This window comes from Scophthalmus maximus, chromosome 2, assembly GCF_022379125.1.
Source record: "Scophthalmus maximus strain ysfricsl-2021 chromosome 2, ASM2237912v1, whole genome shotgun sequence".
Taxonomy (NCBI): domain Eukaryota; kingdom Metazoa; phylum Chordata; class Actinopteri; order Pleuronectiformes; family Scophthalmidae; genus Scophthalmus; species Scophthalmus maximus.
In genome coordinates, this window is record NC_061516.1 from 3042178 (window position 1) to 3058138 (window position 15961).

The following is a 15961-nucleotide window of genomic DNA, read 5'->3' on the forward strand; positions in this document are numbered from 1 at the left end:
GCAAAAAAAAAATTAATTGTTGGGTAAAGGAATAAGTTAGGCTCAAGTACGTCATTTTTTTATGGATGTAAGTGCAGCATGTTCAGTAGCGAGTCACTGGAGTAGTATTTATCTGATCCAATTCTTGTATTTTTCAAAACATCCCAACAAATCAGGAAAAAAAACAATTTCTCAGGATTCTCAAATGGAATTTTATTGTCGGTATTTTCTGCAGATCCATCACATACCTGCTGGACTGCGAAGGGTCGAAACCATAAAGTTTAACAGTATGGCAGCACATATTTTACGAAATACTCATAATTCATATTCCACTCCCAACGTGTGGATGTCTTTGTGGTTGTGACCAGCTACAGATTACGGCACCGCTCTTCAGAGGACCCCCTTACCCTGCGAGCGGAGGGGACAGAAACGTTCAAACATTTAGTCTTCCGGCTCATTTCCTGTGAACAGGCTGTGGGGCAAAGCTGCTTAAATCATCGCAAATCTTTTCCAGACAAAGATGATGTAAATTTCCTAACTATTTAGATTTTCTAGAGTTAGCCACTGAAACAAACATGCCGTTACTTTTGAAACATACCCTCTCAGGTTGTTCCCTCCCCCCCAGGTAACACTGGGAACACAGAACAAAAATAAAAAATAAAATACAAAAAAAAGATTTCACAGGAGACAGGCAAGTGTTTGCCCTGTGTGCATTTTCACCCTATTCCAATTGCTCAGTCCACAAGAATGTCCTGTCCCCATTTCCCCCACTATGGCCCCTGTGAGCCTGACTGTCCAATGAGCTTTGTGGAGAATGAGTTCCTCTGGATGCGGCGAAACACGTCAAACATCAGGGGATGGTTGGAAACAAAGCGTCCAGATAGAAGACATGAGACGGGGATGACCGATGCACTATCGTTCCCATTTCATCGGACACAGGGTGAAAAAAGTATTTTGAGGTGGATGGCCAATGTCCTCCATCGTCATAAATATCCAACCTGATCCCCATGTCAGCTGAATGTAGGTGGAGTTATGTAATAGTACAGTGGGGGGTGGTGATGGGGTTGAAACCGGCATCCATACACGCACTAAAGATCAGAGCAGGAAGAAAGAAGAGGGAGTGAATGAAGGAGGTCCATGACCTCAACTTTTCTCATGGGCTTTTTTTAAAAAAGGAGCGGGGAGGTGACAAGGGGCTTCGGGCTCAGGCTGTGTTCAGTAGGTCCTGTATGGCTTTCTGCTGCGTCTCGTTCAGTGTTGATACACACTGCGTCCATAATCCCGCCGACACCTGGAGGAAACCACAAAAGGGTCAAAATCGGAACACCTCCACACACATAAATGCTGATTTATGTGCACAGAAACACTGAAATGTCAACTGTGTGCTGTTTTTAAACTGATGTCAAGTAGTAAAATCTGGTACAACCGCAGCCACAACATGGTTTTCCTTGCTGGTTGGGATTCATTTGAGGATAAGAGATTGTTTCCTTGGCAGGGTGACAGAGTGGAAACTCACCTGTACTTGACGGATGACATTTGCGAGCCGCTTGCTGCAAGCGTCTTCACTCTTGACCGATTCATTTGCAACGCCCTCTGCGATAATGAGGAAAATTTTGGGAAGGTTGGCGTTCTCTGGGCCGAGGACAATGGGGTTGTTGCTGTGGAGAGAAGATTCATTAATATCATACATTTTTTCACTTAAGCAAATCAAAAGGGAAAAGTCCAGTGGTGGCCGCCCTACCTTTCAATGAGGTCACACAGGAAGTCAAATGTGTGGACGGCCTCCTCTTTGTCCTCGTTGAGCGGCAGCCAGCTGAGCCAGTGGGGAAGGACCTCGTTGACGTTAACGCACTCTGGCCGAAACCTCACGACCTTCCCGACGGCGGAGATGCAGTTTTCTGTGGCGTTGACGTTTTCTTTCGCGCGCGAGTCTGCGGCCTGGATGACTCTGACCAGCAGGGGGATGGCCTCTGGTCCAGGGAAACAAAGACAGCATTTAGATATCAATGTGATAAACTGCCAATGACATCACCACCACAAGCGAAGACCAGTAAACCAGGTCGTACCTGTACAGAAGGGGCGGTAGTTCTCTCCTCCATACTGAGCCATGACACCGACACCGTAGGCGGCCGCCTGCCGAACCTCGGGGCTGGAGTCGCACAGTGACTGCAGCATCGGCCGCAGGAAATACTCGGCATACTTGAAGGAAGAGGGGCTGCAGTGCTCCACCACGTCATCAAAGATGCACAGACCCCACTGTCTGTCCGCCCACTGCCTGTTGGGACACTGAACACGAGCAGGACGATCAGGTCAGTTACAGTTTATCTCACTCAATGTGTGATGTGCTTCATTAAATAGTTGAACAACCCCTGAGCCCTCTGCCTAAACCTGCAGCTTGAGTTATTCAAGACTATCTGGCACCATCTAGTGGCCACTGGTTCGCACCAGTCTTCCTGATTCATTAAGTACTTACTATCAGCTGGACGATGAGCTGCAGCAGCTGTTCGAACCAAGGCAGCACCTTTTCTTTGTAACTACTGAACACCGAGTGTAAGATGTCCGACACCTTGGTCAGGATGTACACGTCATTCTCATCCTAAAAAAGAAAAAGAAAAATCAAGTCTCATGTGGCTGTTATTGGGAAAAAAAAACCCCACCTCCAATGAAATTAAAAGATTTACCTCGTCTTGTAATGTTTCCTCCACCTGCTCATCATAGTCTTCATCCTGTCTCTTGGCTGTGAAGGACAAAGTGTTGGTGTGAGGATTATGTATGAATGTAAAGTTAAAAAAGAATGTTACGGTTGGAGAGCAGCCTCACCCTGTCTAAGCTCCTGGTTCTTAAAATGCTCCTCCAGTTTTCCTTTTAAGATGCCACCCAGCTCCTCAAAATGCTCGTTATTCAAACACCCGTCGCCCATCAACTCGATGCACTAACAGAAAACATAAAATCCTGTCAGTCAGAACCAAAACAAATGGATGCAAATTTTTTATGATACTGGAAGTTCCACAATTGTCGTTAGATTGAAATTTCACTTCAGGCTCGTCATTGTACACATTGTTTTGTTACCTTGGCAAAAGAGTGCATGATCTCCGACAGGACGTCAGAGTCTGGCTCTGTGCCGATGGACTTGATGAGGGCGTCGCACATGAAGTGCCACATCTGGGTGAGGTACTCTGGTCCTCGCACACGAGCGCACTCCAGCAGCAGGGGCATGGACTCGGCTGCCGCCACCCGCACACGTGAGAAAGTTATGGAAACGCCACGAACAAGTCTGATGTTTTGACAAACAATTCAATTGATGACAATAATTATGATCTTTTGTTTTGGCCAGGGTCAAATGTCAGTGACTATAACTAAAGGATATCATCGTGGAAGTAGAACTTGAGTAGAGGAACCATCAGCTTCACCACCTGCTCCGTGTACTCCACAAAACCCTCCTTCAGCTCTTTGGCGTAACACACCTGGAAAACACAGCACACCCTCAGGACCTGGACAGTTAGGGAGGATAAAATGTGGATCGCATGGGATCTTCAACTCACCAGCATCTGACAGGCGGTGGCCTTCTCCTCAAGGCCGGCCGTCTTGATGCCAAAACTCTGCTGATCCCCCAGGTTGACAAACTCCCAGCCGTCGTCCTCCGATATGTTCTCCATGTCCTGGGCTGAAAGACGGACAGTTTAAAATTATTTATTATTTAAAATATGATGGTTACAATAAATAAACACCCACTAAAGTTCCACTAGTTCCAAATTCCTCTGCCACCTGCTGCCATCTTGTGACTTACTGTCGAGGAGGGCCACCTCTGGCTTGATGGAGGCCGTCTTCATCAGGGGGCCCATCACCACGGGCAGATACTGCTGAAACTCCTTCCCGAGGATCTTGCACATCCTGGCCCAAGCGGAGATCATGTACGAGATCTAAACCACACACACAAAATGTGACTATGTGGAAAGAAATGAGGAAAGAAAAACTGGATAGTGCAAAGGGTCGTCCAAGTCTTCTTACCTGTGGATCGTCGTCCTCCAAGTCGTTGAAGTCTGTCTGGGTTTTGAGGAGCAGCTGCATGACCGCAGAGGCGTCTGGCATGAACTGGCGACATAACAGAAAGAAAAAACTAAATAAATAGGATCTTGCAGATCTCAGTGGAGATGTTTCATCACGTGCCACACAGACGCACCTTGTCCTTGCCGACCGCCAGGCCGATGAGGCTGATGCACTCTATGGTCTTTCCCCGGAGCAGCCGCAGCTCTTTCTGCACCGCGTTTTCCACAATGTGCTTGAGCGAGGACATGAACAGGTCGTAGTATGGCACAAACTTCTCCTCGGCGGTATCAGCCACCGAGGCGATGGACGTCACCACTTGCTCCAGCACCAGTTTGGTTCCCTTCTGGATCAACTGGGGGGGGGGGGGGAGAATGAGAAGAGGACACACTTAAAGACTCCATGAGATCCATGTGGGAGGATTGTTAAACCTGCCGGCATCAAGTTAAATCAACGCTGAATTATTTGTACCTCCTGCAGCTTGGCAACCATAATGACGTGAAGGTGCTGCACCAAACTGTCCAGATACGGGATGAGCAGTGATTTGGGACAGTCCTCTGTGAAGTTGATGAGGGCGGCAGCGGCGTGCGCCTGCACCCGGGGGTTGCTCTGGTCTTCCATGGTCTGAAGCAGAGCTGAAATCACCTGGAAGGAAACGGTCCGACTTTAGGTCCTCACAAATGTGATTGTGTATCATATTCCATTCTGCAGCATTGGATGGAACAGGTGTGTATTAATCTGGTAACTGGGTGTATGCTTGATGCAATTCCACCAGAAAACAAATTACTTTATCGTGGAATTTCTTTTGGAAGGTTGGGGCAAAGTCAGTGGCCATCTGTCCAATAGCGTTGCAGGCAGCGTAGCGCACCCTCGGATGCTGAGGAAGGGGAAAAAGAAGCCAAACTCAAAAATATGCTTTAACATAAATCCTGTAAGATTTGTAACTTTGGGGGAGAAAATATCATCTATCCATTATCAACTCTGTAAACCAGTCAAGTTTTTCAAGTTGTTTTTCTTACAGGGTCGGAGCAGAAGAGTAGGACAAAGCTGACGATCTCCTGGAGGATGGCCTCCATCTGCTGGTGGCAGCCCTCGCCGATGGCCGACAGCGCCATCAGCCCGGCGTGACGGTACTTCCAGTCAGCTAGCGACAAACATGCAGGGGTTAATCTCATTATGTGACATGTTTAAAATCTTTAAGTTGTGTGTAGGTGTTACTCACGGTTCTGCAGCATCTGCATGATGTGCTGTTTGATCATGGGCAAAATGATTTTTCCTCCCAGACCACAGGCGATTCTGTCCAGAGCGCTCTCCCCGGCCACAGCATTACTGGTGGGGGACAAGAAACAAACCACTCAAACACATTTAGATGTTTGTGCCTTTGCCGCAGCAACAAACTTTTTTTGGCAAGAGACTTTGAACATGCAAAATGCATCCTGTTCCTTTAGTTCTCTAAATTTAGATGCCACAACTTTTCATCTTATATTTAAGCATGTGATATTTTAGGTTTAAGATAATGCCAAAAATACAGACACAAATGTCCTAAACGTTTTCCCCCTAAACATCAGGTGATTAATCGAAAGTGAAGACGTGTGTCCTGATATTCCAGGCCTCACCTGTCAAAGTCATCATCCTCCAGCTCATCAGCCATGGCCCACTCATCGTCATCCTCCAGGTCCACCATCATTGCAAGCATCTGGGGCACTGAAGACATGACACATTAATAACTCCGCTGTCTTAACTGTACTACCAAACACCTAAATACTAGAAGGGGAAGTGATCTTAAAACAAATCCTCACCACTCTGAGCCACAATGGCAGTGTGTTTCCTTAGCATGGCTGCTGCCGTCTCGGATAAGGTGACGATGACCTCCAACGCCAACTGCCTCTGCATGTTGTTCAGGTTGGTGTCCGCACACAACTGAGGAGACAAGAGATGAGCAGATGTTGAAACTTAACATTCTGTGCCAAATATGGAGAGCAGTGAAGTGACGCCTGGTGTCATTGGTGCTCCACGACTCACCTTCAGAGAGAGCTGCAGGGTGGCCTCCAGGTTGGGCCTCAGGTATTTGGGCGCCGTGTCTGCAATCTCCACCAAAGACTTGAGCACAGAGTCGTCTGCCTGGTAGCAGGACTCGTTCACCGACTGATCGACAAACACAACATGAGGTCAGTGTGTTGCAACGTCTTTCATTCGGCTGTAGCAACCTGCAATGATCAGTTTATACTGCTGCTACATGAGTCGCAGTCGAAAAAATACTCTGGAAACAGTTTTGTAATGAAGCTTAGGAAGGATTTTGAAACAGTCATAGCTGTTGATTTGATATGTTGATGATTTAATATATTGGACATCTTAAATCCGATAATCTAGTCTGACGCCTCGTTGTCTTGTGGTGACAAACAGGTTGTTAACTTTGGTTATATAATAATAATAATAATAAATGTTTATCACTGCTGGGAGCAGCAGCTACCTGCCATGTTGGCCTTTTGCTCCTGTACATGGAACATGCGTTTAGTTTGAATTAAACTTCCTTGTTCTTTTTTTACCCAATGCAAACAGAGCCTGAGAAGGAAGGACGAGACATCCAACATCTTCTAGTAAAGAAAAACAAGCTTCAGGTAGGCACTGCTTCTCTTATCAGAGGTTCCAGCTTTTTCAGATGATTATTCTATTAACTTTCCACATTAGAGGATTTATATACAGCTCCAAGTCAAAGTAACTACACAGGCGGTCGTACGATCTAAGCTGGCATCATCTAAAACATACTTCAGACCCATTACAGCAAATTTAACTGACTACTTAAATCCGTACACTGCATTAAAAGGATTATATGCAGGCATCCAGGACAACATATTTAAAACTAGTAGGACCCTGTTCAGATTCAGAGCCAGTTCACTTGAGACTACAACAACAGAGGCCCTGGTGTCTCACCTGCAGGATTCCTGGCAGCATGTCGGAAAAGTGCTTCAGCAGAGCCGTGTTGCTTTCGTTGGCCAGAACGAAGGATGCCGCAGCCCGAGCCGCCAGGGTGCGAATCTGCAAGATGCACATTTTAGAAATGAAATGTACAGGCATAATCAATCTGGAAACCATCTAGCCTTGCAATGGTCTTTGACATCACCTGTGGGTTCGCCTGGTCCTGCATACACTGAACAAGCATCCGTTTGATAACCTCCATATAATGCTGCTGCTGGTTGCCAAAGATTCCAGGGAAGTTCCTAAAATAAAAAGGTAAAAACAGATTAGTCAGCCACCGGTGCTTCTGCCTGAACATACGAGTGGTTTGACTTTATCTGGGGCTCACCAGAATATGTGGAGCGCAGCCTCTCGAAGGTTAACGCTGTCAGAGTTGACGGAGTCAAACAGAAACTTGAGCAACTCTGGCCACTGGTTATTCCCATCATCGTCTAAATTTAAAAAAAGGCACCACAATCACAGATGATTGCTGTTCATCTTAACAGCAACAACGTCACATTTCCACCATCCAAAATGTGTGTGAGTGTAGGAAGTACTGTAGGACAGCACATCGCTTAAAAAAACGTCAGGTTGTCGAAAAATCTGATGATTACCGATGAGGTTGCGGCAGAGCTCGGCGGCAATGTCGCAGACCTTCTTGCGGATGTTTGGCGAAGTCTCCTGTTGGATGCTGCTCAACAATTCTGTCTTGATGGCCGTCTGCATCTCCACGGTCAGGCCTGGGTAGATCTCCTCGAAGGACGACGACAGCAGCCGCCGCAGCAACACAGCCGCCATCTGTTTGACCTGAGCGGATACATCAATTGTTAGAACATGAAGTCGTTAGAACACTAAGTCGCACTTCACCCCCGTGGCCCTCCGAAACAAACCAACATAAAATCACAATATTGGCAAAAAGGCTTTGATTCAGTTTAAAATACAATTATGTTTTATTTAGACAGTTTACAATCTGTCATTGGACATCCACTATATTTGCAGCTGTCAAAGCAACTGCAGGCAGAATGAACTGGGATGTTTAGAGTCAATGGGGCCTCTAAAATCCAAACCTGCAGCATCTCAGAAAGGGAGAGTCCCTCCCCCCGGGCCAAGCACCTCTCTGCCTGCTCCCATTTCAGGACTCTAAAAATATCAGCCCCGAGGTAAAAAGGAGAGGAACCATGGAGGACCAAGCAGCTGGTGGACTCCCAATTCAAAGTAAAGCCCCAAATGCCAAAACCGTGACTCATGGGTCTTCCGTGCCAGGCCGTAAGGGACCACGTGGGATGACACACTACATTCTTAAAATGCCATCAATGCTGCACCTTTTCAAAGTGAACGTATTGCAGTGATGCGGAGAGGATCATCATTGTGGACATGATGCACTCTCATGAACTTTTGACCTTACAAAACTAACAGTGTGAAAAGCCAGGGATAATACTTTTTACACATCTGGCTGACCGGTGTCAAGAAACCTCAAAGGAAAAGGTTTAACTGCAGTTTGAGTAAATAACACGGGCAGGTAATTATGTCGCGGGGCCTTCCTTCAAGTCAAGCCAAAAGGGATCAAAACGGTCACGGAAATGCGTGTTTGTACGAACCTCCTCTGCAGCAGATGCATCTCTGACAGCCTGCAGCAAGAATGTGATCTTGCTCTGGCCAGGGATAGTGTCATAGGTCTCCTGTAAAAGAAAATTACGGACAGCATTAAGGAAGAGACATGCCAGTGTACAGCATTGCTTGCAGATGCAAAATTTTCGCCCCTCCTAGGTAAATTGATGAGAATGTCCATTCATTTTATTGGCGTCACAAAGAAATAGCAATTTGTCACATGCCTGTTATTCCACGCTATGGCCAATTTTAACCAAGTCAATATTTATGATATTGACCGCTGTGGTTATTCAAACTTAAATACATATTTATTTGCTACTTTGTCAGTGAAAAGGAGCTTAGGAGTCTGAAAATCTGATTGAAGTAATGTCCATGGTTGCGTAAATATACTGTAAACAAAAGAACCCTGAGGCGGCCCCACTCAGCCAAGTTAGCACATGCTTCATTACATCAGGAGTCTTTCACTGGAAAGCAGTTTGAAAACATAGCGTTGGTCCCCACTGTTCTTACAGTGATCCCAAGTCACATGGGGATGGGCTCGATGGAGATGCATTGAAACCATGGCTCTGTGTGCTCCGGGGAGAAATAACTGATGAAGGCAATTGTGTGCAAGATGTACAGATACTAAAGAGCTTATCAAGTGAAGGGACTGAAGATCCCTGCTAACACATCTACATGTCTGCTGGGAAAAAATGTGAGTGGACGCATTCGCATGACAAAGAGCCAGGACGGGCCAGGGCAGAGGGGAGTGTCACCGTGGCAACAATATAGTTCGGGGGAGAAATCTCATTGCTGATCAAAAGACATTTAAATTGAAAAGGTGACAATCAATTGTCTTGAGACTGTTGAAAGTCTCATTGTCTGTCACGCATCAACCAAGTTAAGTGCCTTCATTAGTATAACATCATGACTTTACAGAATATATAAACTAAGTGCCATCTTCAGATTTTATATAGAGACACTGTCACAGTTGTGTCATCAGGACACCCACAAATGTCCAGTAGCTCCAGTCATTAGCCGGATACAGAGTCCTTCCCGTGTGGATCAATTCCCATTATGTGTGTTAGACCGAAAGGGAGAGTTTCTATAAAAGATAAATTCCACTGAGCTTAGCATCGCGGCAGACAGTCTGTGTTTTATAAAGAAAAACGCTGACTGGCGGTGAATGGGGGGCGGGGGGGGGGCTGTGCGATAAGATTCAGCCACATCATGCAGAAGTCGGGGTGCTAAAAGAGGGAACTGTGGGCAACAAAGGCTGGGTGGGTCGTGAAGGGACCAGGCCAGCGAGACTCGGTCCAAACAAATCCCCAGAAATGAGTTCAGAGAGAGAGGGGACGGACCCGGGACGGGACGAGCCTGGTGTAGTGACGTGGGTGACCGGGAGATAAATCGCTTCGTGCATTATGTCACTAATCAAACAAGGGAAACGCGATGTTTTTAAACTGTTATGTTAAACCGACTTAGACCTAAACTGACTAAAGGCCACTGCTAACGTAGCTCGTCCCCTGGATGAACTGCCCCCACAACTCCATCATGAACCCGACTGATGTTTTTATTCCCACCGACACGCGTGTGGTGACTTTATTGTGCGCATTTAACTCGTGTTCAATCTGTTGGTGACCCACTGTGTCCAGCGTTAGCCTACTGGCTAGTGAACCAGGCGACACTTAGCTCCATGCTACTTCCTGTACTCCACTAGCTAGAAGACTAGCCGCACTGTCAGCTGAAGATATCAGGATCGGTGCCCGGCAAACGGATCATTTCACTTTCAATCAAACCGAACGAGCGTCGCACAGACACACACACAGACACGCTGTCACGGTCGGGCTCGTTTCTGCGAGATCCACAGTGTGTTTCACGTAACTACGCAACATGGTGGAGGTAGTTAGCGTTAGCTGACCCGTAATCGGTGTCGGCTTCTCGTCGCACGTGGACTCCCCGAGCCTGACGTGAGGGCTCAGTGCGCGCGCGGCCAGGCTGTACAGCTAACAGGCGGCTAGCTCTCGCCAACCAGACGGCGCCGCTTCCCACAGTCGCCGGGCCTCGTCAGCCACAACAACTAGCAGCGCGTCCGCCTCTTACCTCTGATTGTTTCCTGACGGTGTTGTCAGGGCTCATCAGGTTGCCTAGCAAGAGGTAGAACTGCTGCTGTTCCGCCATTGCAGTGAGATCCAGAAAGACCAGCCGGGTGGAGGAGCGGTGAGATGAGACCGGCTGACCCTGCTTCGGTCACACAGCGACGGTGTCGCCCCATTGGTTTGCTTTATTAAGTCAACCCGCCGTCCATTGGACCACACACCCGTAGCAAACGCACGCCACTGGCTCACATGGGTTCTCAGCTGGTATTGGATGGAATCGACACAGGAAAGTGAATGCGCTGTTCCTATTGGCCTGGCAGTGAATTACTAATGCGCGGGAAAAAATGTATCAGTTCTTGGAAAATAGAAAACAACAATTAGTGTATTCTAATAGTAAAAAGTAATGAGTACATTTACTTCAGTACAATGTTAAGATACTTTTCTCATTACATTTCTATTTTATTCTACTATCGACTTCTACGGAGCCCGGGAGGTGACACCCGAGAGAATTTTGAAATGGGACCATGTTTTTGCTCAGTGTAAGTATATTGGATCAAATATTCTCTTATACTTTTTTAGGACACTTTAACTTAAAAAAAAATAGTTGAGCAGGGATTTATATCCCAACACAAACAGGAAATATAAATATGAATATAGCTATATAACTATAAAAAGATGTAAACAGTAATAACAAGATGTAAACAGTAGTAAGACAATGTAAGTAGTTGTAATAATAATAATAATAATAATAATAATACACTTCCTTTATAGAGCACTTTTCATTGCTAAAAGCAATCTCAAAGTGTGATACATTCACTCATTACTACATAATTCATCACACATTCAACCAAATGAATAATCAGTTATGACAGAAAATAACTGATGGAACAATCAGTTATTAAATAATCATTGTTGGCAACATACAGGTATTTTTCACGTTTATATGAAAAGTACAATATAAGTTATGTGGATCTTAACCATGTTGGGAGGATACTTCCCCACTAGATGCCAGCAGAGCTTTGTTTAGTGATTTCTGCAACGTAATTGTCTGTATGTTCAAGCAGGGGTTGAAAAAAGAAAACAAACCATATTCTACTGTAGAATAGTGCTCTAATGTCCATCATCATCATGAAAAAGTAATGATAAAGGTAAATTAAACTAATGTCAGACATATAAAGACTGAATGATCCCAACAGGTAGCTTTGGTCTTCTTCACTGTCTATTTACTTTCACAGATGATGTGGTCCATCCTGTCTGTGGACAGCGCCCCCTTCTGGTCAGAGTTTGACCTGCAACATGCTGCAGCAGCGGTCCAGACCTGGGGGCAGCGGGAAGCACCTCAGCGTCTCTGTTTCTGACTCCGTACCATTTAATCCAGCGGGACGAGCAGATGGCGAGGGGAAAGTGGAAGGTAAGCTCCACTTTCATTAAGTTGCACTCACTGTTCTTTACAAAAAAGTGAGCTACAGAAGACAGAGCGTGCTCGTTGTCGCACTTTGTCAGTGTTGGAAGAAGAGTCGGCAGTTTTGTTGTTGCCGAGCTCCTTGTAAAACACATTTACACTCGAAACCATTAACGAACATTTTGTTTGCTTCCTCAAGTGGAATACATTTTCGGAAATACGATGAGAGAAACTAATTCATAAAGTTTACAGTTTAGTGTCATCAATAGTCAGTCAGGTGAAGCCAATATTGATATCTGCTCACTAATTGGCTTCAGTTAGTAAACTATGGAATCAAAAGGAAGATGATGATAAACTTCTGGTTGTGTATAGTGAAAACATAAACACAATTTAAAAATCCTTTGGTAAATTCTGTTTATCTATCTTTTACACGAGTTCCTGGTGGAAGGTCGCACCAAAAGAAATTCTTAAACAGTAAAAAGTAATTTTACATGGATGTTGAAATGAAGCTGAATTCAAGAGAGGGCCACATTATTATTTACGATGCTGATTAAACTGCCAGACTTTAGTGCAGATTCAGCATTCAGCTCTTAGTTTGCAGAAGCACAAGATGTCTATGAAAAGCTAAAAGTGGCAAAAGAAAATAACAAGGTCAGCCACAAAAAAGATTTCTCACTACAAATTTAATTAAATAGACAGTCAGTTCTTGAATATTGGGTCCTTAAACACAGGTGACTGTGTGTAAAAAGTTGATTAGCCCTCTTTTTAGGCAGCTTATAATTCAGATATGCCTGTCGCTTTACAATTAGCAGCTTTTGCAGCAAAAATGTGCGACTGTCTGGGCCGAAGCCTTATTGTCACGTTATCTCAACCATGAAGGAAAAAAATCTGAAATATTTGTTGTTATTTAACGGTCAGAGATGTTATTTTAGTACTTTTTATTTCATATTAAATGTCATATTAAAATCTACGCAGGAGCCGAATGGAAAAAGGGCTGCTACAAGTCTCCCGCTACATACAAGGGCTTACTGCTGCTAACGTATATCCCCTAAATGGAAGTGGCTTTAAATCATTAAATCGGACACCTGGATATGTTACCCACAGACCTTCGCAGTCCCACAGGAGATCAGGCTGAAGTGGAAAAGGGCAGAAAGATGGATGAGGAGGGAAAGAGCAAGTGTAGTCCTGGAGAGGCTGATGGACATGCAGCCGGGTGTTAATGTTTTCTCCACTCACATTCACAGCAGACTCTGAGACTGTGTGTGTGTTAGTCTGCTTGGCCTTTATTTATTCAGGGGAAATTGGTAGAACTTAATGTTTTTCCTGGAAAACTCAGTAGAAAGCCAGATTCCTCCAATGTCGGCGTACGAGGATTTGCCGTGCAGCAGCTTGCCCGAAAGGAGAACAGTGTCAGTTCAGAGATTTAAACTAGCAACCTTTGTATGCCAAAAGTGACTGACAGTTGCTGCCACGACACCGCACTGGTCGTCGGCCAAGAAATAGCTCAAAGGCATACTGCTCCTAAAACCACAATCTTTCATTTTTACATTTCTATTTCTACATGTGCAGTAAATAAACAAAATATTGAATGTAAATGAGACAGGTTTGTAGCTGTCTGACTGTCAGAATATACATTTATATTTTTTACTATAGGCGCGCTAGGCAAGCCCCTTCCTCTCCAAGTCTTTATGCTAAGCTAGGCTAGTCCTGGACATAAGCGAGGTGATTTTGATACTTCACTTACTTCAGCATAATTCTAATAACTTTTTTAACATTTCTCATTGTGCAAAAACCTACGTAAATATGATTCCCCACAAATAACCACACTAAGCTGCTTTTCTATCTCTAAACTGCTTCTTCACCTTCATTCTAACACAAACTGTGTGTGTGTGTGTGTGTGTGTGTGTGTGTGTGTCTCCCCTGAGCACAGTTTTTATTGCTCCAGTTAAAGGTAAACCTCGGTGACTGCAGGGTTTCCAAAGATCAACACAGCCAGACTTGTTTAAAACGGAACGAGCTGAATGTTTGAAGTATTAAAAGTCAATATTTCTTTGTGACACACAGACCAGTTTCACAGTGGAGCGCTATGCGCCGGACAAGGCCTCCATTGAGGGCTGTGACATGGGGGGTGTGGGGTTGAGGGGGTGTCGGGTGCTGGTTTTTGGGGTTAAGAGATGTTGGGTAACCACTATATGTCTCTCTTGCAGCTGGTCAATGATTAATGCAAGTCACTGGAGATTAATTGATCGAACAAAAAGTCCTATTTCCTGAGTTGTGAGTCGTTCGGAATGTGAAAAAAACCCACCTTTATTATATTATAATTGCATAATAGAAAACAGCAAAGAAAACATAATACCATATTACTTGCAAAAAGACAGACATTGGAGGGAAACCACAAGAAATATTTAGTAACATGATCAAATATCTTAAAATTTTAGATAAATGGTTGTGATTGAGCCAACCGGGGGGGGGGGGGGGTAGACCTGTCAACAGGAGCAAATAAACACAAGCTCGCTGATTGGTCTGTTTTCCAGGCTTAACTGAGTAAATATGGCACGTAAATTCTTCGTGTGCATAACTGGATTTGTAAATAAGTGTTTCATCCATACTTGTATGAGTAAAGGGAGTGAAAACTCAGCCAAATGATTCAGAGGCTTTATTTGTAGAGATTATTATTATGTTCAGGTACTGATAATACAAAAACCCCACTAAAAATGCTTGATTTTTAACCTAATGTGCTCATAGGTGGATGGAGAAAAGCTATGTTTGACTTCATGCCACTCAAATACAACAAATACTGATACACTTTCTGAATCATACCTAGAACTTATCATATTGGCTGGTTTTAGTGGTCGGTGTGTTGGCGTTCTTTATAGCCCACCTGAACTCCACTGTCCTCTGTTGTTGTGTTCAAAGGCGGCCATCTTTCACTGGTCCGGTCTTTGGTTGGGGCTCTTCCTCAGCTCTCCCCTGCCTCTCGCTGTGCCTGTAATCTTTCAGCTTCAGCAGTGACAGGAGGGTTGTAAAAACAGAGCCGGAGGAGGTCATCCTGAAGTTTGCACAGGGACGGGGCCATCCATCCTCCCAGGGGGGTTTGGTTCTCTGCTGCGGTGATGCTGAGGCTGGGGCCGGGAGCGATTAATATCCTGCGCTGTAACAGTTGGGGATGAGGCAGGGAAGTGTTGTTTGTCTCTTATGCTCCACTGGGCACACGGGAAGCTAAACGGGGCCCGTCGCTTTTCAGTGGATATGATTAATGGGGGCCATTGATATCTGAATAGGAGGTCACCCCTTCGTCTTCTCTGATTGGCAGCCACCTCTATAGTGTCTCTGTCTACAGCACGAAGACCTGTCGTCCTTCCTGCTTGTTGACACACTATGGATTTGACATAGAGGGCAGCCACACGAGATATGGGTTAGTTTGAAAACACTTAATGTCTGTCCTTACTTGCACTTTTGGGTCATTTTCATAAAGATTTTTTTAACTTAGCTGTCAAACAACAACACTGATCAGAATTCCCTCCAGAAGCTCTGTTTTCCTGTTCCACACTGAATTTACACATTTAAAATATTGAGTGGGTTAACACCTTTTTTTATTTGCAATAAAAGATTCCTGTTTAGGATATTTTATTTTAGAAAGTGACTCTCTTTTGATTCGGCCGTGTTGGCATTTGTAATGAGTGTTAATTTCCAAGGTTGTAGTGTAATGCCACCAGATGTAAAAAAAAAAAAAAAATTAAAAAAAATCTGACTTGTGGGCATTTAAACAATACTCACATTGTGGGTTTAATGTTGCATGAGTGTGTTGATGGTGTGTTGTTGTTGAAAAGGTGCAATAATCCACTGCTGGGCTCTGTTATACAGCTGCTCTCAATGTTTTATCAATGCCGTGTAT

General features: G+C 44.8%; 2 protein-coding genes across 5 annotated transcripts in view; one reads left to right on the forward strand and one right to left on the reverse strand.

The window, feature by feature from the left end:
* Window positions 1–177: 177 nt before the first annotated feature.
* Window positions 178–10829, reverse strand: kpnb3 (karyopherin (importin) beta 3). Its single transcript, XM_035625367.2, has 26 exons — window positions 10669–10829; window positions 8577–8657; window positions 7593–7785; window positions 7328–7430; window positions 7145–7241; window positions 6955–7059; window positions 6046–6168; window positions 5823–5943; window positions 5640–5727; window positions 5246–5352; window positions 5043–5167; window positions 4811–4900; window positions 4495–4668; window positions 4160–4378; window positions 3988–4071; window positions 3767–3899; window positions 3522–3643; window positions 3347–3443; window positions 3049–3221; window positions 2800–2911; window positions 2661–2716; window positions 2453–2575; window positions 2046–2265; window positions 1721–1949; window positions 1496–1637; window positions 178–1270 (listed from the first exon to the last, which is right to left on the reverse strand). The coding sequence occupies exons 1-26, from the start codon at window positions 10744–10746 to the stop codon at window positions 1184–1186; spliced, it is 3282 nt and encodes a 1093-aa protein (XP_035481260.1). The 5' UTR covers window positions 10747–10829; the 3' UTR covers window positions 178–1183.
* LOC118300714 (semaphorin-5B-like) overlaps window positions 6058–15961 on the forward strand; it is a 29647-nt gene continuing 19743 nt past the window's right edge. For 3 of the 4 annotated variants that reach the window (XR_007029840.1, XM_047327698.1, XM_035625369.2), the window contains exons 1-2: window positions 10896–11203; window positions 11900–12075. The gene's annotated coding sequence lies outside the window, so the exon portion shown is untranslated. Of the gene's footprint in view, window positions 6192–6582; window positions 6642–10895; window positions 11204–11899; window positions 12076–15961 lie in introns of those variants that run through there. The other variant, XM_035625368.2, reaches the window with a different exon arrangement.

Bases quoted from the DNA above. Each gene is read 5' to 3' on its own strand.
- kpnb3 (XM_035625367.2), bottom strand. From the start codon at position 10,746: ATGGCGGAACAGCAGCAGTTCTACCTCTTGCTAGGCAACCTGATGAGC. The intron at 7,786-8,576 runs GTTCGTACAAAC...GTATCCGCTCAG, and splicing joins ATGCATCTGCTGCAGAGGAG to GTCAAACAGATGGCGGCTGT. The intron at 6,169-6,954 runs GTGAGACACCAG...TTTGTCGATCAG, and splicing joins TGCTGCCAGGAATCCTGCAG to TCGGTGAACGAGTCCTGCTA.